A 23,983-nucleotide genomic window follows, 5' to 3' on the forward strand; every position below is an offset into this window, starting at 1 on the left:
TTTTGAAAGGTTGGTTCAAAGGGTAGTTAGAGCCAGAAAAGAGAGACAGTTACAGCTGCGCAAAGGTGGTCCTAACTGAACGGGTGTAGATGGAAGTGAAGTGTGGGAATCGAGGAGATTAAAATAAAGCACCTAATTTTTAAATAGAGCTTGAAATAGCGGTAAATAGGCCCAGTGGCCTGTGATGGGATGTTAGATAGGGTAGGATCTGAGTTACTACAGAGAATCCTTTCCTGGGTGTCTGGCTGGTGAATCTTGCCCACATGCTCAGGGTTTAGCTGCTCGCCATATTTGGGGTCGGGAAGGAATTTTCCTCCAGGGCAGATTGGCAGAGGGCCTGGGGGTTTTTAGCCTTCCCCTGCAGAGTGGGGCACGGGTCACTTGCCAGAGGATTCTCTGCACCTTGAAGTCTTTAAACCATGATTTGAGGACTTCAATAGCTCAGACATAGGTTAGGGGTTTGTTACAGGAGTGGGTGGGTGAGATTCTGTGGCCTGCGTTGTGCAGGAGGTCAGACTAGACGATCATAATGGTCCCTTCTGACCTTAAAGTCTATGACTCTATGACTCTAAATATACAGGAGTGGCTAGCCAAAGGGCAATCAATGGGGGACCGAGCCATTTGCTTTTAGGTCACCAGTTCTAACAGAGCCCAGGTTGGGTAGTGACCACAAGTTATCCTCTGATGGCTGATCAGGAGCTGAGATGAAATGAATTGGATGTACCACTCCCACTTCAAGCAGACAGGTGTTCCACATCACAGAAAAAGCCACCAGAATTGGCCAGAGCCAGCATCCTTCCTGGCAGCCTCAGCGAAGGACCCACAGACTCACTAGGCCATGGAGAATGAGTCAGCCTTCCTCCCACAAAGGGCTGCGGGCGGGGGGGGGGGTCATGTCTCTTCTGTGCTAAGGGGAGGGTTGCAGTGTCCAGCAAGGGTAACCTAGCACCTATCACTGAATTCACACACATTTGGACAGAAAAGGAACCGAGAAGCTCCGGCAGCTCTATCAATCAAGCAGGTCTTTCATCAGGGAACACGAGATGGCTGCTTCCTGTAAATCATATCCCTCCCCCACCCCCCGCCCACTGCACTTGGAAAGATTTGGGATTTCCATCTGTTCAAACTGTGTGATGATGACCAAGCTCCAGGCATCCACACCCCTTGGGATGTCACTGGACTTTCCCCTGGGGAGACAATTAGGGAGGCTGGGGGTTTTCCTGTGTCTGACTGGGCAGGCTGGCCAGGGGATTGTCCTAGGAAGAGCTGTGGAAATCACTCTACTTGGCTAAGGGGAGATATGATTGAGGTCTATAAAATCATGACTGGTGTAGAGAAAGTAGACAAGGAAGTATTGTTTACTACTTCTCATAACACAAGAACTAGGGGTCACCAAATGAAATTAATAGGCTGCAGGTTTAAAACAAATAAAAGGAAGTATTTCTTCACACAACACACAGTCAACCTGTGGAACTCCTTGCCAGAGGATGTTGTGAAGGCCGAGTCCATAACAGGGTTAAAAAAAAACTAGATAAGTTCATGGAGGATAGGTCCATCAATGGCTATTAGCCAGGATGGGCAGGGAAGGTGTCCCTAGCCTCTGCCAGAAGCTGGGAATGGGCGACAGGGGATGGTGATCACTTGATGATCACCTGTTCTGTTCATTCCCTCTGGGGCACCTGGCACTGGCCACTGTCGGAAGACAGGCTACTGGGCTAGATGGACCTTTGGTCTGACCCAGTAGGGCCGTTTTTATGTACTTATGGTGGGTAACATGTTAGGCCCCCAATTATTACACATAACCTGAGTGACACATAGCCTTGCAGAGAGGGTGTGACAGAGCCGTGTGGGGAAGGGGCAAGAAGGCGCTTTGCTTACTTGCTTTCCACGGCTGGCCAGCAGGGTAAATGAGAACTCGTTTCACCTTCACCACTTTCCATTCTTTGCTGGGGTCATCTCTGGTGCTAACCCCAGAATGAATCAGCTCTGGGGCAGACCGTGGCAAGTCTTTGGTAGCTGGATACCCACCAGCGGATGCCAAGCCATAGCTGTTGAATTTGGGCCCCAGCATGTCTCCACTGGTATTCCTGCTCTCCCACTGGAGATGGTCTCTCAATTTTCCTCCTGACAATTCATTCTTTTCCTCCAGCTCCTCTGGGTTAAAAGGGCAAATGGCTCCAGTTGGCTGGCACCTTTGGTTGTCTTCCTTCTCTTTCTCCTTCTGCAGAACCAAACCATAGCCCACTTCTGGGTCCACCTTTAGAGTCTCAAAGCCATAAGAATGCTGGCTTCTTTCACTGGACCCCGCACAGCGGGGCTGAGGTTGGAGACAAGGCTGCAGTAACGTTGCCTTAAGCATTGTACTCTCTTTCTGCAGTCTCTTTGGGCAGGGTTCAATGCTTTATGGACTTTCAAGAGTGTTAAGGCTCAGTCTATTGTTCATACTCTGGGGACTCTCTCCTGTATGGGATAATCCCACAGAATAATCCACTGTTGCAGGGGAGAGCGTCCGGGTTACCTGTGGGAGCTGAGCTGTTCTTCACCCTGACCTGAGAACTTTCACGTACATTGGGACATGGGTGTTACTGAGAGCAGGTGTGGTTTCTCCTTTCAAAGAGGAACCACACATTTTTAGCTGTGAAGTCAGAGTCCCCAAAGACCATTTGAATCTTCTTTGTCTTTCGCTGCAGTCCCCAGATCTCCTAGCGGGGGAGAGTGGAAGACTGGGCTGAGGAAACATCAGGGAGGAGCCTTTTCGGGGGATTTTCCTTTTCCAAAGGTGCATCAGGCAGATGAGGCAGCTTCAAAGACAAGGAACCTGAGCAAACAAAATGGAAAGCGTGACAGATGTGAGCATATCGGCAAATATGGGCCTGCTCTGGTCTGAACCAGTGCGGCGATTCCTGTGCTTCTAACATTGCACACTTCATCTAGGGAGAACTGTGTAGAAAAGAAAATAATAATGATCCAGATGATCCCCTCCCATTAAAATGACGTAAGTGGGGGGCCTGGGAGAGGCAGTCTCTGCCAGGATCCCCTCGTGGAATCCCCCCACATCCCCCTCCCAGCTCCCAGGCAGCAACGGCCACGTGGCCCCTCAGGAAACCTCCATGATCAGATCTTTGAGGAGTGACCTGGGCCGTGTGATGTGAGAAAAGGAGAAGGGCTGTGATGATGTGCTGGGACTCTAGGTGCCCTGGGGGAACAAGGAGACAGGAAAGTTGCATTCTGTAGGGGAGAGAAGAGAAAGACCTGATTAATGAATTGGTCCTTAACTGCAGGATTGCTGGGTGCCTGGATTCCCCACTGCCATGCATGGAAAGGGTTAATTCCACTCCTCTGCCAGGGCCTGTACTAGTTCTCTTATTCATCACATTCATCCCTTGTGGGTTTTTTGAGGATGAGATGACAAAGCCCTGAATGGGTCTCTATTGATGACTCAAGACCAGTAATAAATTCCACACAAATTCCACATAAATTCCATTCCATTACTGCCAGCTCCCTCTACTCCCTGTCCAGTTACATCCCTGGGCTAATTGCCTCAAGGGGAATAGAACAGAAAGGAATTCACCGGGCAAAGAGGGAAGGCTGACCTGGGGCTCTGCATTGGGCCTGGCTGGAAGCCAGGGGAAGAACCTCTATTCCTGCCTGTACCATATGGGGGCCGCCCAGCGTGGGACAGGGGAGAGGACATTTCTGTCTGTACCACATAAAATCCCTCCAGTGAGGGCCCCAGCTAGGATGTGTTAATATTTCAAACTGGTCTAGGCCTCTGGCCATGTTACTGAATCCATAATAGCAAGAGTTGTGGGAGTTCTTTCTAACCCAGTGTTAACCCAGGATCCCTGGCTAGAGCAGAGACAGATGAGCCATGTTATCTGTCTAAGGAGTTTTTCCTGCCACCTTTCAGCATCGTGTCTGGGCGCCCATAGCAATAGCAAAGACCCTAGTGGGCTTCATAGAGTCTGTGGCATTGCTCCTTTTCCAGGGTTCCCCTCTGTCTGGGTTACAGTTTGGTCTGATTGTTTGTTTCAGGTGGAGGTTTGGTGTGGAAGGGGGTGTCCATGATGTGAGGGTCAGTCTCGCTGTGGTGAGAAGTCTCCTTTGAAGCTACCCTTCAGGCTGTTTGCATGGTTTGGTGAAATAGCGTCTAACTTGGCTGATGTCTGGTCACGCCAGACAAGGAACAGCAGTGGTGCACTCGATTCTACTCCGACTAGCTAATGACAAAACTCCCATTGACTCCCTTGGGTAGCACCCGGCTAAGCCAGGCCGTGTTGAAATATGGATTGACTAACATGGTTTCAGGGCAAGCATGGACAGGGTCATAGCTGTTTCCCTCTCCTTGTACTGAGCAATAGCATGAGTGGAGAATACGTGTGAACAATAGCACGGTGTGTCAGTTAAAGGAGAAGGGTAACAGAATGTGTGGGGAAGCTGTTGTGTGCGTAACAGCAGAGACCAAACTGGGGGAAATGCCCCTGGAGGGAGTCTCTTTTGATCTGTTTAATAACGTAAAATCCGAAAGCCCTGTGCTTATATCACAGCCCCATGGTACTTAAATTCCTTAGTGCACTGCCATTCAGAGACCTCTGCCTAATTGGGATTATAGTAGGTCCGCAGACCCCCTACTGTACACACACAGAACCAAAAGACGGCCCCTGCCCCAAAGACCTTACAATTTATCTATGCCTATGTCCATTATATGCTGGAGGTCATTTGTATCTTAACTGGGACATGCTGCAAGCCACCTGATGTCTCTTGAGCCAGCTGGACCTGCCTCTTGTCATCTGAAGAAGGCTCTATGCCTCTGGTTTATCTGAAATGTGTGCAAAGAGAAAGTTGCCTAAAACTAACCAAACCATCCTCGGCTCATCTGCTCAGTTGGCTGTATGACAACTATCCACAGAGGGTTCTCTTTCAGAATCTCTTTCCTCCCCCCTCCCTCCCTCCCATCACTAGGTTTCATTAATGGACTAGTCATGGTGCCAATATGTCAGCATGAAACACATGAATAATCTGTGCCCTCTCACTCAATCCTTTCTTCCCCCATGAGCTTCCATGAGAACCCATATCAGTCTGAAAACCTTCATTCAAAGGTGTGTCCTGTTTTTGAGCAGAGACTTCAGCATTCGTCATGCCTTCAAATTTCCAATTTCCCTTTGGGCTGAGCCAGATTTGCACACAGAAATGTAAAGTTCCACAACATTTCAAAACAAAACTGCTTGTTTCATAAGAGGGGTTTCACAAGGAACAAAAACTCTGGTGTGTGCAAAATGGCCTGAAATGAAACTGAGAAGATTTTTCACATGCAAACATTCACAACAAAATTGTGCCCACTTATGCACGTTCCCCAGCAAATACTCTTCATGTAGGGGCAGGTTCTGGTGTCATTACTGATGATGAGTAGTACCTTACAGTGAGTTGCTCTGCTGATTTCAGCAGGGCTACTGATGCAGCCAGGAACCTCTCAACATGGGTAATGCCAGCAGAATCTAGCCTGAACTGGTAACCTGCATAGGAAAAGAATATTTAACTTGACTTGTCCATGGACCATTCGTATCTCCCAGGTCTGGCTGGCCAACAAGAAAAATAGTTGCCCTGATTTTATTTGTAGCCACTATAAATGAATTATTTTCGTTGTTGAACGTAGGCACCCATCTACCATGGAGCTTGTTAAGAACTCCGAAGTAGGGAGATAAGTTGTAGCTGTTTGTACTCTACCTAATGACAGGTTTCAGAGTAGCAGCCGTGTTAGTCTGTGTTGGCAAAAAGAAAAGGAGGACTTGTGGCACCTTAGAGACTAACCAATTTATTTGAGCATAAGCTTTCGTGAGCTACAGCTCACTTCATTGGATGCATTCAGTCATTAATCCTGAATACATCCGATGAAGTGAGCTGTAGCTCACGAAAGCTCATGCTCAAATAAATTGGTTAGTCTCTAAGGTTCCACAAGTCCTCCTTTTCTAAGTGCAGGTCAGTGACTTATCCAAGGAACACAACTAATTAAACTTTAACGGTCCAGATACAATTTGGGACTGGGCTGAACTGCCAGAGAATAGGGTTTTTCGTACCTGGATTGTAACTATAGGTTTACATAGCAAATTTCCCTTAGCTGCAGCTGGGAATTCCATCTACATCATAAGATAAGAACAGCCAGACTGGGTCAGACCAAAGGTCCATCTTGTCCAGTATCCTGTCTTCCGACAGTGGCCAATGCCAGGTGCCCCAGAGGGAATGAACAGAACAGGGAATCATCAAGTGATCCGTCCCCTGTCACCCATTCCCAGCTTCTGGCAAACAGAGGCTAGGGACACCATCCCTGCCTATCCTGGGTAATAACCATTGATGGACCTATCCTCCATGAACTTATCTAATTCTTTTTTGAACCCTGTTATAGTCTTGGCCTTCACAACATCCTTTGGCAAGGAGTTCCACAGGCTGACTGTGTGTTGTGTGAAGAAATACTTCCTTTTGTTTGTTTTAAACCTGCAGCCTATTAATTTCATTTGGTGACCCCTAGTTCTTGTGTTATGAGAAGGAGTAAATAACACTTCCTTATCTACTTTTTCCATACCAGTCATGATTTTATAGACCTCTATCATATCCCCCCTTAGTTGTCTCTTTTCCAAGCTGAAAAGTCCCAGTCTTATTAATCTCTCTTCATAGGGCAGCTGTTCCATACCCCTAATCATTTTTGTTGCCCTTCTCTGAACCTTTTCCAATTTCAATATATCTTTTTTGAGATGGGGCGACCACACCTGCACGCAGTATTCAAGATATGGGCGTACCATGGATTTATGTAGAGGCAACATGAGATTTTCTGTTTTATTATCGATCCCTTTCCTAATGACTCCCAACATTCTGTTTGTGTTTTGGACTGTCATTGCATATTGAGTGGATGTCTTCAGAGAGCTCTCCACAAGGACTCCAAGATCTCTCTCTTGAGCGGTAACAGCTAATTTAGACCCCATCATTTTATATGTATAGATGGGATTATATTTTCCAACGTGCATTACTTTGCGTTTATCAACATTGAATTTCATCTGTCATTTTGTTGCCCAGCCACCCAGTTCTGAGAGAACTGTCCCCTTGAGAATCCCCTTTTGCTGGTCCTCCTCCGTCTAATAAGTGCCTGATCCTACAAGCCCGTATGGACTGTTTCAGGTTTGTACAGGCTGCATGGGTGAGCGAGGCACGCAGGACTGGGCCTCTAGGTCACGGACTTCTTAAGGGAGGGACTTCTCTTTCCAAATTGGCCAGGTCCCCACACTCACCCCAAGGCTCCCAGTGCCACCTTAGGAGCTCCTGGCCCAGCCATCCTCCACACCCCAGGGGCTCCACCCACAGGGGCCTCTAAGCCAGGCCCCCTGTCCAATCCCCATGGACGCTGATCAGGTCCTTTGTCCCACAAGGGGTATGACTTGTGCCAATTACGGGGCTTCTGGCTAGGCCACATCTCCACTCCCATGCTCACCTATGGCCAGGGGTGAAAGTAACTTAAAGGACTTACTGGTACACCGGAGTCCTGTACAGGGGGGCAGGGTCTCAACCGGAAGGGGTGGGACCTGAACCAGAAGAGGCAGGGCCGTTAAATCCCTGTGCCCTTTAAATCGAGATTTAAAGGGCCCAGAGCTCTGGCTGCAGTAGAGGCAGCTGGGTGCCCCGGGCCCTTTAAATCACCAGCCTGGGGAAGCCGGTAGGTTGGCGACGTACCAGCTCTTGCCAGTACGCTGTACCGGACCGGACAGGCTTACTTTCACCTCTGCCTATGGCATTACAGAAACAATCACATAACCAGCAATAATAAGACTCCCTGTATGGGCAGGGTAATTAATGAGTGACCTTGTGACTTGCCAACTTCAGAGGCTAATATTTACTGGCTGAGGTTACATCTACACAGCTGATGCAACTCCCAGCTTGGGTAGACGTGCCCCCCCTGCCAGCTCTGCCTGAGCTAGTGACTAAAGCAGCTGCCATGGCAGCATGGGCGACTGCTGCCCGCATTCATACCGAGGGTCTCGGATGGAGGGGCACACGAGAGGCTAGCACGAGCTGCCACCCTGTTATTTGTGGCGGGCTTGCTCAAGCAGGTCTAGTGTGTGTACATCTCCCCGCGCAGGGACTTACACCGATCAGCTGCAGGGCAGGCAGAGACTATCAGCCCCACCACTCCCTGGCAATCCTCATTGCAGATGCCCTGTCAGCAGCCATCGGAGCTAAGGGTTAAAGAGGCACAAAGTACTCGTATGATCTGTCCATAGTACTGTGGCTGCCAGAATAAGATTATGGTCCCACAACGTTCCCGTTGCCTGCAGGAACAGGCCAGGAACAAGACTGGTTTTTCGTTAAGATGCTGGGTTGGGAATCAGGCTGTCGGGGCCAAAGTTTTCAAAGCTGGGTGGCAAAAGTTAGGTCCCTCACACTATCCTTAGCCATCTAAACAAATGGCCTGACTTTCCAAGGTCATGGACAGGATCCCTCTCTGGGGTTCATTTCTTCCGCCTTTGTGTTCTCACCCTTCTGGATCAGGGACGAAGAGGTGCTGAGTGCCCTCCACTTCTAGTCAGCACTTGGCCGGAGCGGGGCCCTAGGAGAATAGGCTTTGACTTCGGTAAGAAAAGTTCAAGTTTTAAACTTGTGCCGGGCTGGTGGGGGAGTGGGGCAGGGAGCCATTTACTGATAAAAACTGATGGGGAAACAATCTTCCTCTCCATGGTCTATTTCCCTTCCGACTCCACTGCATCTGATCCCGAGCAAACTCCGCCCCCCCCCACCCCCTCCGGCCACCCCCGCAAAAGGGAAAACTCAAGTGAACGTTCCTCCTCCTACGCAAACATTTTTGGCAGGCGCTGGTGGCGTTCGTGCTGCCAATCCCAGTGAGGGGCCTGACGAGAGCCTCCTGTATGACAGCCCCATCTGTTGGGGGAAAGCACGCGGCTTGCCAGCACAGCTCGACGTGCCCAAGCCACCCCCAGCCTCACTGGGCCCTCCAACCTTCCAGGAGGGAGGCTGGCGTGGGCCGTGTTCATGACTCAGGATGTTTTGAGGGAGGCTGGAGTGGCCAGCTGGTGATGGACAAGGCTTCGAGGGGTCCATACGTTGCTCCTAAAAGTGGCCATGATGTGCCCAGGAGCGAAGGGGCACATCTGCAAAGCGCTCAGCGAGTGTCATCAGGCTCACCCTTGTGACACCCCTGGGACGGCCAGTAGGTGACAGGACTGGCATGAAGTGTTCAGGGCTGGACAGCCCCCACAGCGTGGCTCCCTCCTGCAGAGGGCACAGGAATTGGCAGGTGTAAGTTGGCACTGCCAAAATTGCCTACCCCTTGCTCCGTCAAGAGCGGCTGAGTTTGGCTGCCAGCTTGTAGGGCTGGCGGGGGCTGGCAGATCCCCCAAGAGCCCTCAGATCTCAGGGCACCCACCTCTGCATTAACTCTGTGCCTCCATAATCTCTCCTGTGTCCCTCCTCCCTCTCCTGCAGCAAAGGCCCAATGGAGCCATGCTGCCTTGACTTCCTTCGCCACTCAGCTCCAGGTAGCCCAGCACAGAGAGCAGGGCTTCAGGAAGATTATCCCCAAGTTTCAAACACCAGCTGCGCCAGGGGCCAGAAGAGGTTGATTTTGGGGAGACAGAATGGTTGGCTGGTGAAGAACAAGGCCTTGAGGAGTCTGGCTCTCAGACTAGGGGTGAGATTATCCGGGTCAAGACAGGGTCCAGGGCCTATATTGCTCCTAAAAGAGCCCGCCGTTGTGTCCAGCAGCTAAGAGGCGCATCTTCCCCCCTTATGGCCCTCCGCAGGCTGGGTCCCATAAACCAGCTACAGGAATGCACCATCCATCTGCTGGCACCTCTTGGATTTAGCACCTTTCATCCAAGGATCTCCAGCCTCTTTACAAACAAGAAGCATTACTAGGTTGCAGGGAGGATGGGACTAATGTCCTTTGTATTGCAAATGTGTCAGATGAAGTGCAGAGAGAGAACAGAAGAGTGTTCTCTTTAGTGGTTAAGGCCTAGACCCCGGCACCAGGAGACTGGCATCTGGGTCCCCGCTCTGCCTTCCTATTAAGTGACTCCTTTTTTGAATCTGTAAAACAAAGAGAATGGTACTGCCCTGTCATCCTCAGAAGGGTCTTGTGCAACCTAATTCAGTCCCGCTGGGATACCATGCTGAGATCCTCACAGGGAAGGTGCTATACAAGAACAAAGCGGTATCAAGTTACTCGCCCAAGGTCACGCTGCACGCCAGTGGAAGGGACCCAGTCCCCAGCTCGAATCACAAGGTCAGACCATCCCTTTCTAAAATAGCCCAGCAGCTATCAATCCGGGAATCCTCACCCTTCCGTCTGCGCCAGCAGCCACGCGCCCAGCACTGTGGTACTCGAATAGTCCGGTCGGAGCACCTCTCTTGCTCAGAAATCCCAAGCTGTGGGAATCTCGGAGGCCAGCCCAGGCTGGAGTTCAGGGTGAGGGAATTGCTCCCTCCCACACCCCACTTGCATTGGGGTGAAGATCGGCTACTCCAAAATGGAACCGACATGCCAAGCGGGAGCCATCCTCCAAAGAGATGGCTCAAGAGCACAATGAAAGGGGGGGCGACCCGCTAGGACTCCAGGTGCAAGGGCTGCGGGGCCTGTTTGATGCAAACCGGAGACTTTGTTACTGGGTTCCGCAACAGGCTGTCAGCAAAGTGAGAGAAGGGCAAAGTGGCCAGGTTGCTTCCTCTCCTCCCCCCACCTTCCTGGGGCAAGTCCCAGGTCTGATACACCAACGAACCATGGGGGAGGCAGTGGCTCAAACAAAAGAGCCCGGCAACCAGAGGGTCTTGGAGTCTAATTCCAGCTGGGTCACTGGCGTGTTCTGTGCCTTTGGCTAAGTCGTTGATTTCCTCTGGCCACGGTCCTCACAGGCCAGCTAGCAAATGAACCAGAACCCCCTGGGAAAGCAAAGGCAGCCCCTGAGCTGAACAGCTGGCCAGCCAAAGGAAAGTGCATTACCTCACTAGAAGCTAGAAGGGGGCAATGCTGGCCCAGAAATGGGGACAGCGTTCCTTTAAGGGGACCAGCTGATCTCCCCAGATGCCATTCCAGGTATAGCTGTAACTGAGTGCAGTTTGGAGCAGAGCCAGCGCTGATGGTGCAGCCCTGTGCCCAGACGCCTTCCATCTGTTGCGATCTCATATCAGATGCCCACCTCTCCCTGTGTTCCCGGGGGCCCGGCCAAGACGGGCTGAAATGCTGCCTGCCGCGGAGGGGCATTGCAAAGACTGCGCGCTGGACGGCTGGCCAAACCTTCCTTCTCGGGATAAACCTGCCCGGCTCTTGGCCTTCTCCTTGTTCCGCTAAAGCCTCCGAGCCCACAATGAGAATGGGCCGGCTGTGCTCCACTGAGAGCGTGGGGCCGCGACACTGGGGGCAGAGGGGGCTAGCCAAACGCCCTCAGCAGGGGAGACAAGACCTTCCCAGCACAGGGAATACTGAGACAGTTCCCTCCCTAGTGGGAGACCGGCCAGTTCTCTCCCTGTAGGACGTTGTCTCTGGGATAGCCCTCTCCCAGCAGGGGACAGGGGTGTCTCTAGGAAAGCCCCTGCCGGCCTGGGACGGGGGAGGGTGTCTGGGACAGGCCCAGGGGGCATCTGTAGGAAAGCCCCTGCCCTGCCAGTGTGGGATGGGGTGAGGGTGTCTCTAGGATACCCCATTCCAGCGTGGGTCAGAGAGATCCTTACCTGCCCTCAGGCAGAGACTGTGGGACCTGCCTGGCCTGTGGCGATTGTATTTTTTCTCCCGGGCTTGCTGTAGCCCCCGTGAAGGGGCAGGGCCAACCTGGCCCCGACAGCCTGCCCGAGACCCTGATGTCAGCGCTCTGCCCTCTGCCGTGTTTGATGCAATGTGAAAAACAACAAGCGTCTCCCGTGGCTGATTTACTACCTTGGAGGAAACCAAGATGGAAAAAACAACATTCCAGAGCTCCTGTCCTCAGCGCGCTCCTCGCAGCCGGGGACACCGCAACCTCCCGCTTCCTGAGGGTGGGGGGCACCGGTGCTGCGCTGGGCAAACCACCAACACCTAGGAAGACCCCCGCCCCGCCTTGCACCATCTGCAGCATGGTAGGATGGGGTTTGGGGATGGGGGTCAGGAGAACAGCAAGCGGCCGGAGCGGGGCTGTTTGGCAGGTGTCCCGTTAGCACCGTGCTGCATTCTTTTGATTACCTTTGCACCAGAACGGAGCTGAGGAGATGCTGCAAAAATTGGGGTGGATAGTGGGGGGTGGGAAGATTATCCATTTAAACGTCATTCCCCTCGTGCCCCCTCCACCCACTGCTTCACTGCAGGAGCTTCCGGGCCTGCGGGCTCCGTCCCAGCCCCACATTGCTGTGATCCCCCCCCCCCACACCTTTGTCCTTCCTCCCCCACCTCAGGACTCCCTGGGATGCCGTTAGTTGAGTGAAAGGAGAAAGAGGATCCTCACCAAAGCGCCAAGGCCTCTTGGAGCCTGACCGCAGCTACTCCCCACAGCCCAGTGGCAACTGCCTCTGCTGGCCCCTGATGGTTGTGGGGTCATGAGTCTCCTGAGCACTCAGCTAGGGGTACGGACCCAGTGGCTTCCTGGCACTGGCTGGGCCGGGGTAGCTCCCTCTGCTGACTCGGGCACTTGGCCGGGAGGTGATTAAGAAAAGGCTGATGGGGGTGGGGGGAGGGGTAGGAGTGACACTGGGAGGGTGGGGGGTGCCCCATGCACGGGTTCCCCTCCCGGTGCGAGAGCTGCCCCCGTGTTCTCCCTGGGCACTTTGTGCAGCTCTGCCCTGCAGCGGGAAGAGGATGGCTAGTCTGTACTTTGCGACAAGAGGCTCCTTCCTCCCACGATCCCTCACATGCATATGGGCCACTCTGACTAAGTAACCCCTCAATAGCATCCCAAACCCACCACCTTCCCCGGCTCCAGCCCAAGCCCCAATGTCTACACACCGACTTTTCAGCCCCAGAGCCCCAGTCAGCTGACCCGGCCCAGCTAGGGGGCTTTTATTTTTGTGGAGATGCACCCTGAGTGCCCTCGCTTACCCTCTCAGAGCTAAAGTGGAGTTTAAATGTTGTGTCACCGTGGTGCTAGTCTTCTGCCCAGGACGAAATTTCACTCCTAAACCCAACCCAGATTGTGCTAGGCACTGTACAGACACATAGCGAGAGAGTCCCTGCCCTGGAGAGCTTCCAGACTAAGGAAACAAGACAGACAAAGGGGCAGAGTAGAAACAAAGGCACAAAGAAGCTAAGTGACTTGCCCTGGGTCCCGCAGCAGGTCAGTGGCAGAGCTGGGACTAGAACTCACGTCCTACTGTTATGAACACAATAATAGGTACATTTTGTGTGTTTATGACTGTGATGGGCTCAAATCAGGGCACCGGTTTGCTCCTGACTCCCAAACGCTGGGGAAGTTCAGCTCTGGAGCCAAATCCTGTGACTGAAGCCAAACTCTATTTTGAGCCAAAGCAGAATGCCAGATCTGGGCACCAACGAAATATGCGGAAGTTTGGACTCTCTTCAGGATCTGAACTTTGTGACTCAACATATATCTGATACAGAGGGAGAAATGGGAGTTTTGCAACATACAGCCTTGCAAAATTTATCACCCCAAGCACCTGCCCTTAGCTGGATGATTTATGAGAAAGAAAACCTCATATTTTACTCACCTGTCCAAAAACAATGACTCAGCCGGAGCGAGGAGGATTTTGCAAGGCTGTGTATGTACAGACATTTGCAAATGCCATATACAGCCAATCCTCCTCCCTCACTTTGCTCACCCACACATTCAACTTTCTCGGCAAAGATTTAGCAGATGCTGTACGGCGGTCGGACATTACTAAGACTTCAGGATATTTGTAAAACACACTTCTGAACGTGTGCTAGCATCTGATGAAGAATCATAAATAATGAAAGCCAAACCACGTGTCAAATAAAGGAGCAAAGTACGTTTTGTGAGGCGGTATCCCACTTTGTTTTTAACGTATGTTCCCAATGAAACTGGCAATATTCAGCAATTTGCAGTGGGGTTCCCAATCAGCAGTGCGAATTGGCAAGGTTCTGCTCTGTCATTAAAATCCTCACTGCAGCTGGAAATCAGTCCCTCTTTTGGCCATATTATAACCACTGTGTCCGATTTCACAGCTGCAACATGGTAGATATGAAATATGACCTGTAAACGATGCAAAACACCCAGATAACTTGAAACACCGACTTAAACATGACTGCCGTATGCAAAGTAAGTGCATTCAGCAAAGTGATGATTGGCAACAGAGCTGAGCAAAATTTTTCACCGGAAACATTTTTTGGCACAAAATGCAGACACTGAAATGTCACATGAATTCATATTGATTCTGTCAAATTGTTCATTTGGGGGGAAAAAACCTCTGGAAAAAAATTCAGAATGTTTTGCTAAGCTAATATTTTGGAAATGAAACATTTTGATTTTTTTGGTTCAAAAGAACTTTTCATGTTGAAATTTCCATTAATTTTATTTTACTTTTCGAAACCATTAAAAAAATTGCCAAAAGGAAACAGTGCTTTTCTAATTCAACAGAACATTTGGTTTGACCAGAAACAGATTTTTTTCTGACTTTTCAATTTGCCAAATATTTGCACTTTCGATCCAACCTGAACTCGTTCCCCCTCCTTCCCCCGTGAACTTTTTGAAATGGCCAACAACCGAAAAATCCATTGTTCGACCAGCTCTAATTGACAGTTCCTTATGAGGTCACAATCCCACCACCCAATCGGTGTTGAAAACTATCTATCTCAATATTACCTCCCCCACCTTGTCTCCCTTAAAATCAAATGGTAAACTTCAAAACCTTCTAGCATTTTTTCTCTTTTATCAGTATTATTTGCATTATAGCGACTCCAAGTGACCTCAGCTGAGATCAGAGCCCCATCATGCTAGGCACATGGTAAGGGACAGTCCCTTCCCAGAAAACCTGACAATCTAAATAGGCAAGGAGGGAGAAAGGATTCCTATCCCCATTTAACAGCAGAGACAGGAGTTGAATGGAGATCCCTGGAGGCCCAATGCCTCTGTTTAGCCTATTGCCCGAGAATCTTACCAAGAAAAAATTTCATGAGGGCAACATTATGCCTCACCTTAAATGTGTAACTAGAACCTGGCCTTCCAATGGAAGCTGCTACCGGTTGCTGTCTTTGTTAGGGACCTCCTGGCCTTCCCTTCCCTTCCTACCCTGAGCCTCCCTAGAGAGCAGCCTGTATCCCACTGGCTCCTTACCGCCTTGCTGCGGCATCACTTTGCCCTCTCCCCATCCTGGACCTCTATCCTGTGACAAGATTGGGGCCCAATAAAGCTCTAGCAAGACAACTGGTTTTTCTCATCCATGCCAGGTACTTTGATTCCACATGGCTGTATGGAAACACTCAGGGCCATGTTCCAAGGGAAGTCGAAACAACAGTGCCTGCCCATGCTCGCAGATCAGTTGCACTCCCGGTGGAGCAGATAAGCAGATGTTAGCTCCCTGAGAGCACATCCACCTCCAGAGCCTGCCACGAGAGCCAGTTGTTTCCATGGCACCTTGAGTGATGCTTCATGGGTATCTTGGTCCTTGAGGCCAGCACTCCCTTTCCTGAACAACCAAGGGGTCACCCTCAACCAGGGCCTGCTGCTGCTGCTGCAAGATTCTGAGTCCTCAGGGGAGGTGCTGTGTCCCTTCATCTCCCATTACTCAGTCCTTACTCAAGCAAACTTCCTTTGAAGTCAATGACCCAAACCCAGAGGGGCAGGAGCAGAGCTCCGGCAGCCCCTCTTGAAATTGCTGGGAAACAATGCGTGAGTAAAAACCTCAGCATTTGGGCCATTGACTTCTCTGGGAGCTAAGGGATACTACAGAGGTGAGATTAGATAGATACATAGACTGGCTTGGTTCCTCAGTGAGAAGACAGGGAGTTACTCTGAATTTGCAGCGAGTGTCCCTCAGCTCCAATTCTGGCCCATAGTGAGGTTGCTCTGTGAACCCTCTGATTATACTACAGAATAGTCCCACCATATCTCGAGAAATGGAAATTACATTTCTTCCAGCACGGGAAATCAGTCAAGCTCCATTTCATCCCAGTTCCATCTCAGGCACTAACTATTCTGGGGGGCTTCATTCCGCTAGCCTTGAAACGGGGAAGCTAGTTTGAACATATCCCATTTTGTGAGCAACACAGGTGCGATGATGCAATCTGGCCTGGTCATTGTAATAAGCGACTCTGGTGGTTTCCCACTGCTCTCCCCAGCACTGTCATATCCTGAGCTGCCGGGAGACGTTTCCACTGCCAGAGGGATGGCATGACAACCCGAGCACACCCACCCTAATAGCAGGACTGTGCGCCTCTAACAGTAGCAAAATCTCTCTGTGAGACAGATCTGCTTTGAGAGCAAGATCTAATCTAACACTTTTGCATTTCAAAGCCAATGAGAGGGATTTCAAATAAATACATTGTGTTCGCTGACAGATGCGGGGGCTGTGGTGGTGATGACTGGTATGAAATATTTTCACCTTCAAAGGGAAGTTTCAGAAACCCCTGGACATGTTTGTAACAGAGGGGAGAACTCTGCGGAAGGCAGTTTTACCATCTGTCCAGTCGGGTCTGGAATCTGAAAGTTCTGTAGCAAGCGGGATGTGTGTGTTTGTGTGTGTGTGTATGTCAGTCTGGCTCCAGTTCTCGCAAAATGCCTGTGCAATAGAAAGAAACACACTGAGGGCATATTCAAACCAGTCCAAACAGCCCCCTGCCTATCGGTTCACGCCTGAATTTTCTGTTTTCTTTAGCATCCTCCTTTCCTGCTCTCTTTAACCCCTTCCGTGCTGGACACTCTGTAGGCGGACCAGCTCTGCCAATGACACCCCTTATGTACTCCAGCTCCCTCAGGAATCAATAGATGTTCTGTGGTCTCAGGACGGCATTAGCAAGGACAAAGCCTTAAAACTTTCTCTGTGCCTATCTGCCCCTACGGAGGTGCCTTCCTTCCCTGCACCAGGCCCAGTGAGCCTCATCAGACTCTGCATCCCACTTGCCTGCCCCCAGTCTAAGTCTTGCTTTCCCTACACACCTGTTTCTTTCCCATCTCCCCCTCCCTGCTCCTGCTTCCTGCCTTGGCTTTTTATATGGGCTTCCAGCACCTCTACCAACTCCTCTGTTGGTCCCCAATACTGCGCCCTCTGCTGGCCATCTGAGATTTCCCACTCTGCACTGGATGGAAGTAGCAGTATCCTGAGCTGAATGCCAACAGGGGGGCATGTGGGTGACACCTGCAGATGCAATCCCTCACCCGTTCCCTTCCATCGCTTGCATTTGGAAGTGTTTTTGGAGGAGGAGAGGGGAAGCCCTGCCTCTGTATCCTATGCTCCTACAACCCAGAACCAGCAGGGCCAAACCCTAAAGCTCTTACTCAGGCAAATCTCCTGTTGGACCAGATCCTGAAAGTGCGCTGAGCACGTGCCAATCCCACTGATGCCAAGGGGTGCTGTGTCTGTGGAAGCAGCTCAGGATTTGGGGAAGGAAGAAAGGAGGATTTCTACTCCCCGGGAAGCGATGGGAGCCCGACAGCTTCAGCCGTTTAAACCAAGACTGGACCAAGCACTGGTGAATGCTGTGCAGGGAAGAGCCCTGCACTAGCAAGGGGCTGGACTGGGTAGCCCAATGGTCTTTGCCACCTCTCCTGTGGCATCAGCAAGGAATGGAGACATCTTCCCTTTGAAGGCAGCCTGTGATGGTCTGGTGATGTGACAGGAGGACAGGACTCTCCCGTCGTGTTGCAGTAGCAATTCTACAGCATGGTATTTCTCATTCTCTTGTTTTATCTCATTCCCTTTCCCCCTTCCCTAGCTTCTACCTTTGTCCCCCCACCCTCCTGGCAGCCTGGATGCACACAGGGAGAGGTTACATATTCTGCTGGATTCTGAAGTGGGAGGAAGGGGCCTTTCGCAGTTGGGATAGATATTGACACCTTCACACATCCAAGATCTGGCAGGGGGGGTGAGGGGGGAAGAGGCGCCACAGAGAATCCATCGGCTGCATTTACTTCACCCTCCTTGAGTGGGAGGGTGTCTATATCTGGAGAGACTGGCAGCATTTTTTACAGTGACAAAGACTGATCAGTGGGCCCCACGGGACAGCTGGGCCTCTCTACCGGCCCCCCTTCTGCCTAGTCACAGAAATGACCATGTTTCCCCCAGGAAAAAGAAAGGGGAGCTGGTGGGGAGAAGGGGATCAGCTCACCCTCTCCAGCCTGCCCACAGGGTCAGTTTTATTTCTCCGGTGGCCTCAGACAGCAGAACTCAGAGTCCTTCTGCCCAGGGCTACACTGATTGGCTCCTCCTGGACCATCTGATATCGCTCTACCTTATTGCCCAGCCCCTGGGTAATGAAAGGGATATTGTTCAGGGCAGGAGGGGGCTCACGCATCCTTCCCTGCAGTAGGTAGGAGGTAACTCCTTGCAGTTGCACATCTTCAGAGCTAAGCCCTTGAGTGCATGCACGGATACCAAAAGCTGGACCTGGCCAGCATCCCTCAGCCCAGCTAAGACAGTCCAGCTCCACGGACAGTGTTTACAACTCACAGCCAGCTGCTGTGCCAGGGATGAACGGGCAGTTGCATTTAGCGGGGCAGGAGGGAATGCCCTGCCTCAGCCTGCAACCTGAACTCCAGGGAGTAGCACCAGCTGGGCACTATTCTATAGATGGAAGAAGTTTCCGCAGTATCATTATTACTCTGATATCACACTGTGCTTTCTCTTTCCCTTTCCCTTCTTTCTTCCGCTCCTTCCCCCTTTCCTACTTTCCTTCTTCAGCAGGAAAATACCAAACATCTGATTGCCATGTGGTTTCCTCACCCTCTGTCTGCTCATCCAGAGCCAACCCCCAACCTCCTGCCTCATGTATTCGCCATCTCCCGACCCCTACCCTACCCACTTACCTGCTTCTGGAGAGCAAGGGCCCCAAGGCAGGGTGGACACTGCCAGGCTTAGAATCTTCCTTCCCTGGCCACTTCAGCCTGCATCTCACAGAGCAACTGGGTCTCCTCTGTCTCCCTCCGTAGCCTGAGCAGGAACGGAGGAGGGCAGGGTGAAAAGGGGGGAGAGGGGAGGAGGAGAGGGAGGAAGGGAGGGGGGGAGAGGAAACTTTAATAGCACAGAGCCCCTTTTGTTTCCAGCATATGGTATATTTCGGACATACTGAAGGCATTAGACACCTATATGAAAGTGCTTACACTGGAATATAAATGCAGCCCATATCCAGCTCTCCGGGAAAGCATTCCATCACGGATCTGGAGCCTGGCAAAATCCAAACAGAAAAGGAAAAATGGGCAGCTTCCAAAGACCTCAAGGTTTCTCTTTCACCTGGACAGTCCTTCCAAGCTCTCTGGGGATGTTCCCCGCTGATCCAAATGACTGATTACTTTTAGCAGAGATGTCGCTCCCAAAGAGTAAAAGATGTGGAGAATTCCAAAGCAAAAGGGCCCCTGTCACAGACAGTGACCACTGAATTACAGGGAGAGGTTGGAGTTTGGTTGTCTCACAGGGGCACTTGCAGAGTGAGCCAAACCCAAAGAGTGCAGGCAAAGCGCGACAGGTGGTGGCAGTGGGGCTGTGGGGGCACCAGGGGGACTATGCAGTGTTGGTGCCAAAGGAAAGGAAGTTTCCCTGTTACATCCATTGTGTCTCAAAAGCCCTGGTGGACTCTCCAGAGGCTGTGTCAAAAGACTTGCAGATCTCAACAGCTCTAGTCACTCAGCTGGTCCCGTAGGGAGGGGAGGAGGCAGAAGGGTGGATGACATATCTGCCACTGGCCTAAAACAATTTATATACATGTCTGGAGTCACGGACCAAGTGGCAAAACCTTCCATGCTGCCCTCTCTTGCCCAGCAGGCTGTAGGGGAGAGCTGGGCATACCCAGACCTGGCAACCCCTCCTTACAGCCTGCTGGAGACTAGCATCCAAATGAGCACATCTGACTCTGATGAGATTCCTTGACCTGCTCGGAGCCACTTGGCATCTCATGGGAAAGGCCAAAAAAACATTCGGGAGTAGACGTTTAGACGATGCGCAAATAAATTGGTTAGTCTCTAAGGTGCCACAAGTACTCCTTTTCTTTTGACGTTTATTCTGTTCACACGTTGCCTTCGCCCCCTTTCCCCCCTTCTCTTGATCTTTCTAAGTCGCCTGGAGACTATGGGGTGGTGGAGGGAGGATCTGGATTCTGCAGCTGCTGCATGCACACAACTCCTGTGGCGCTCAGCTGGGCTGTTCATGCCCAGGTGAGTGAAGCTCAGGATCTTTGTGGCTTAGGAATTTGCCTGCATCTGCCTCTTCTTCACTGGGGCTGTCCTCTATGAGCTCAACATAGAGAAGGATGGTTTCGTGGCTGAGACAGGGGGCTGGGACTCAGGAGACCCAGCTTCAAGTCCCTGCTCTGCCACAGACTTCAAGGGTGACCTTGGGCAAGTCACTTCATCTCTTCGTGCCTCAGTCCCCATTGGTACAATGGGATAATACTTTCTTTCCCCCATGTCTGTGATCAGTTGCAGCTGTGAGCTCTTTGGGGCAGGGAACATCTCTTGCTTTGTATTCATACAATGGCCTCATTTGGAGCCTCTAGGTGCTACCATGATACAACCAATAATAAATAATAATAATCTATTTCTACAGTAACCACTGGAGATGTTAAAGGGGGCTGGGAGGAGTTCATTCATTCTGCAGTGCCACGGTATGTCTACACGGCACCCTAAACCCAGGCTCTGACTCAGGTTTGAGCCCTGGCCCCTCTTCCATCCACACACAAATCAGGATGGCTTAAGTCAGCAAGCACTCAGGATGTGGGACCTAGGGCCCTGGTAGAGGGTGGATCAGAGCCCAAGTCCCACTGAGACTTGGGTCCAAGCCCTGGCATTTTGCAGTGTGGCTGCAGGTCAAGCCGCAGACCTGAGTCAGAAGTCTCTGTAGTGTATCATGGATGTGTTGGCACGGCTGTAAGACCCGGGTCCAGCCATTGTGAGCCCAGGTTTAGAATGCAGTGTGGACACTCAAGCGTGGGCTTGGGAACACACGCTCAGGTCCCCCAGACTTGGGCTTAGCATGCAGTGTAGACAGGCCCTCCGAAGCCAGAGTTCCCAGTGTCAAAGTGCTTCTCTGGTGCTGAATCATTTCGGCCTAGTCACTGGGCGGGAGGAAGAGTGAGCAGTTCGGAGGAGCTGGCTAACCGAATAGGCTGTTTACACACCAATAGCTTGCTAATCAGCAATCAGCAGGCAAGGAGCTGAGAGACAGCACAGCCCAGGGCAATGGGAAAACACACACTACCTGATTCGGTTGTTTGACTCTGTGTGGTGCACTAACACAGTGGGGCTGATGTGCAAGTTAGGGTTCAAACGTGACCCACAGAATCATGCAAGGCGATGCCCAGGAACCTTCACCTTCAGCACAGAGGAGTGCCCAGCGCAGAGGCCAGAGGTTCCAATAGGAAACGCCCCAGCTCACGCCAAGCAGCAGGTGTGGGCAGTGCAGACTGGTGGTGCCGGAATGCCATGCTCCGGGAACCAGTGCATGCTGGGATCTGGCAGGAAGACGCGGATGGCTGCAATCGGCCCCAGTTCATACGAACGAGGCACACGCCCTGGGCTCCTGGCAAATGGCCAGCATGGCCCTTATATGGACAAACCTGGATCTGACCACGCTAGTGTCAGCTCAAGGCTTCCACCCCGTCCCCCTGGCTGCCAAACCAACACCTAGCCAAAGGGGCACGAAACTGATCCAGTTGCCACCCGCAGCACAGCAGGGCTCCCCTCTGCACCAGTGACTGCTCCAGAGTCCGAAACCGGGTGTCTCTCCCCCAGCAGTCGTACCTGTGGCCAGGGCCGGGGCGAAGGCACTGAAATGAGACCGTCCTGATGAGCTCTGCGCCTGGACTCAGGTGAAAGAGCATGTCGTCCCCTCTCCAGAACCGCAGCAAACTTCCAAACCCCAATACCTCAGCAAGACAAGCGACGGCCACAAGCCGCGCGCACTGGGCAGGCTGCGTGGTTAATTGGCACTTTGTCCAGCGGTGAGCCCGTCACACTCCAATTTGAAGTAAAAAAAAGCAGCCAGTAAAAAGCCTTTATAGCTCTTCAGAGCTCATAAACCTGCAGGGCTCTAGCAAGGGGCCACTTGATTGGGGGCAGCCAGGAAAATCGATTGCAGATTTTGGTAAGTTAAACATTACAGCATTGCAAGCCCCGAAGCCTGGTTTGCTGAGCGGACCCCCAGTGGCAGAAATTAAACAAGGGAAGCTTTATGGGTGCGAGGGCGGGAAGGGACACTCTTGTTTTCCCTCCTCCCATGCTCCATTCTCATTTTCTCCCTTGGCTAAGGTACAGCAGACTTGTGAGGGGGTTTTAGAGAATATATGCAGTGTGCAGAACACATCTCGGGCAAAGCAGATCCTATAGGAGGACAATCACTCTGTTTGCCATCTAACCCTAATATAACTCCTCAGGTGTTGTGCCCTGAAGGGACACTCCCCCACACAACAGGAGATACGCAAAATCATCCGTGCAGATCATGTTTTCAGAAGCTGCCCACATCGCCTTTGTCTTCTGTGATTTCCTCTAACTTTTCCCATTGGGTTGCATCCCTTAAAGAGACTGGATGCTCTGGTTTAATTGGGACCATCCTGATGTTTCCATCTGATAGCTTGGTGGCCTAAGGACCATTTCATCTCATCAGTCAAAGCACTTGGGTGTTTGCTACAGAATGTTTGTTCCAGCCACCCTGATGTGCAATGGGTACACAAAGCGCTTCCCAAGCATGTGTCACACCACCCATCGTTCAAGGCCAAAGTTTGGCCGGGCAACAACGTTGCAATGTGAGCTCGAGGGGGCAGTGACCCAGCCCCCTCAGTGTAAAACCCCTGCAGGGGTCAAGAATCAAGGCTGAAGGGGGAGGGCGCCTGGCTGCTACCAGAGCCATACAGAGGAGGGAATTGAGGACACTGGAGTGCAGGGGGAAGGGTCTGAGCTCAGACACCACTTTGCTGTTCCAAGTGGCACTTTCCTGACCCAGGTAGGGCAGCCAGAATACAGAGCACTCCGATATTCGGTGACCTTAAGAAACATTGCCACAAAAATGCTCCGGTTTTGGATTATGAAACTAGGGTCACCTGAGCACCCCAGAGCTTCTTGCTCATCCAGCTGGTCCTCTGGAATCTCCTCCCATAACCCCCAATCCCAGTGGTTCTCAAAACATGGTCCACAGAGCGATTCCAAGTGGAGCTGCGTGTGTTCACCACAATGGGGAGACATCTATCAGTCTTCAAGCAGCTTCCTGCCAGTGGTATCCTAGCCCTGAAATCTTAGGCTTCCCACAACACAGTTGAACTAATGCCCCCGCCCACTCCCTGCACCCTATGTGGCTACTTCATGCCTTTCTTTGGCAAGCGTTTCTTTGCTGTGAAATTAGCCAATGCATAGGCCTGGTCACAAATTTTCCATCTAAACTTATTTTTTTTAAATGGAAAATTGGGTTTTTGGTCAAAACAAATATTGCCATAGGAAGTGTCTGTTTTCCTTGAAAATGTTTGATTTTCCGTCAGAAAACCATAAACCTAAAAACCGAACATTTGGGGTTTGGGCAGTATTTAGATAAACTTTTTCCAGCTTTTAGGCAATTTTTTTTTTTTTTTTTTTTTTTGGTTTTCAGCAGTTCTCAGGTGAAAATTTTCTGGGCTTTGGCAGTTTTCAGGCAAAAACTTTTGGGTTTGGAGTGCTTGGTTTTTTTGAGAAAAAGGCAGAATTTTCCAATGGGAAAAAAAACAATTTTCCAAACAGTTCTATTCACTCGTGATCAGATTTGCTGAGAAGACAAAAGTGGAGGGGAACCAAACCCAGGAGGAGAGAGCTAAACTGCAAAGCAACCTGGAGAGATGAGAGCAGTGAGGTCTTGACAGAACGGAGATCCTCAGTATAAGTAA

General features: G+C 51.2%; 1 protein-coding gene across 2 annotated transcripts in view; it reads right to left on the reverse strand.

The window, feature by feature from the left end:
* The window catches only part of SYNPO (synaptopodin), a 63,515-nt gene extending 41,585 nt beyond the window's left edge, over positions 1-21,930 (reverse strand). For both annotated transcript variants that reach the window (XR_012160196.1, XM_073355325.1), the window contains exons 1-3: positions 21,879-21,930; positions 18,954-19,077; positions 1,879-2,818 (exon numbers count right to left, since the gene is read on the reverse strand). Coding sequence is in view for 1 of the 2 variants with exons in the window: in XM_073355325.1 (XP_073211426.1) it covers positions 1,879-2,359 (481 nt within the window). In the remaining variant the exon portion in view is untranslated. The remainder of the gene's footprint in view (positions 1-1,878; positions 2,819-18,953; positions 19,078-21,878) is intronic.
* Between the last annotated feature and the right edge of the window lie 2,053 nt (positions 21,931-23,983).

Source organism: Lepidochelys kempii, chromosome 8 (genome assembly GCF_965140265.1).
Source record: "Lepidochelys kempii isolate rLepKem1 chromosome 8, rLepKem1.hap2, whole genome shotgun sequence".
NCBI classification, from domain to species: domain Eukaryota; kingdom Metazoa; phylum Chordata; order Testudines; family Cheloniidae; genus Lepidochelys; species Lepidochelys kempii.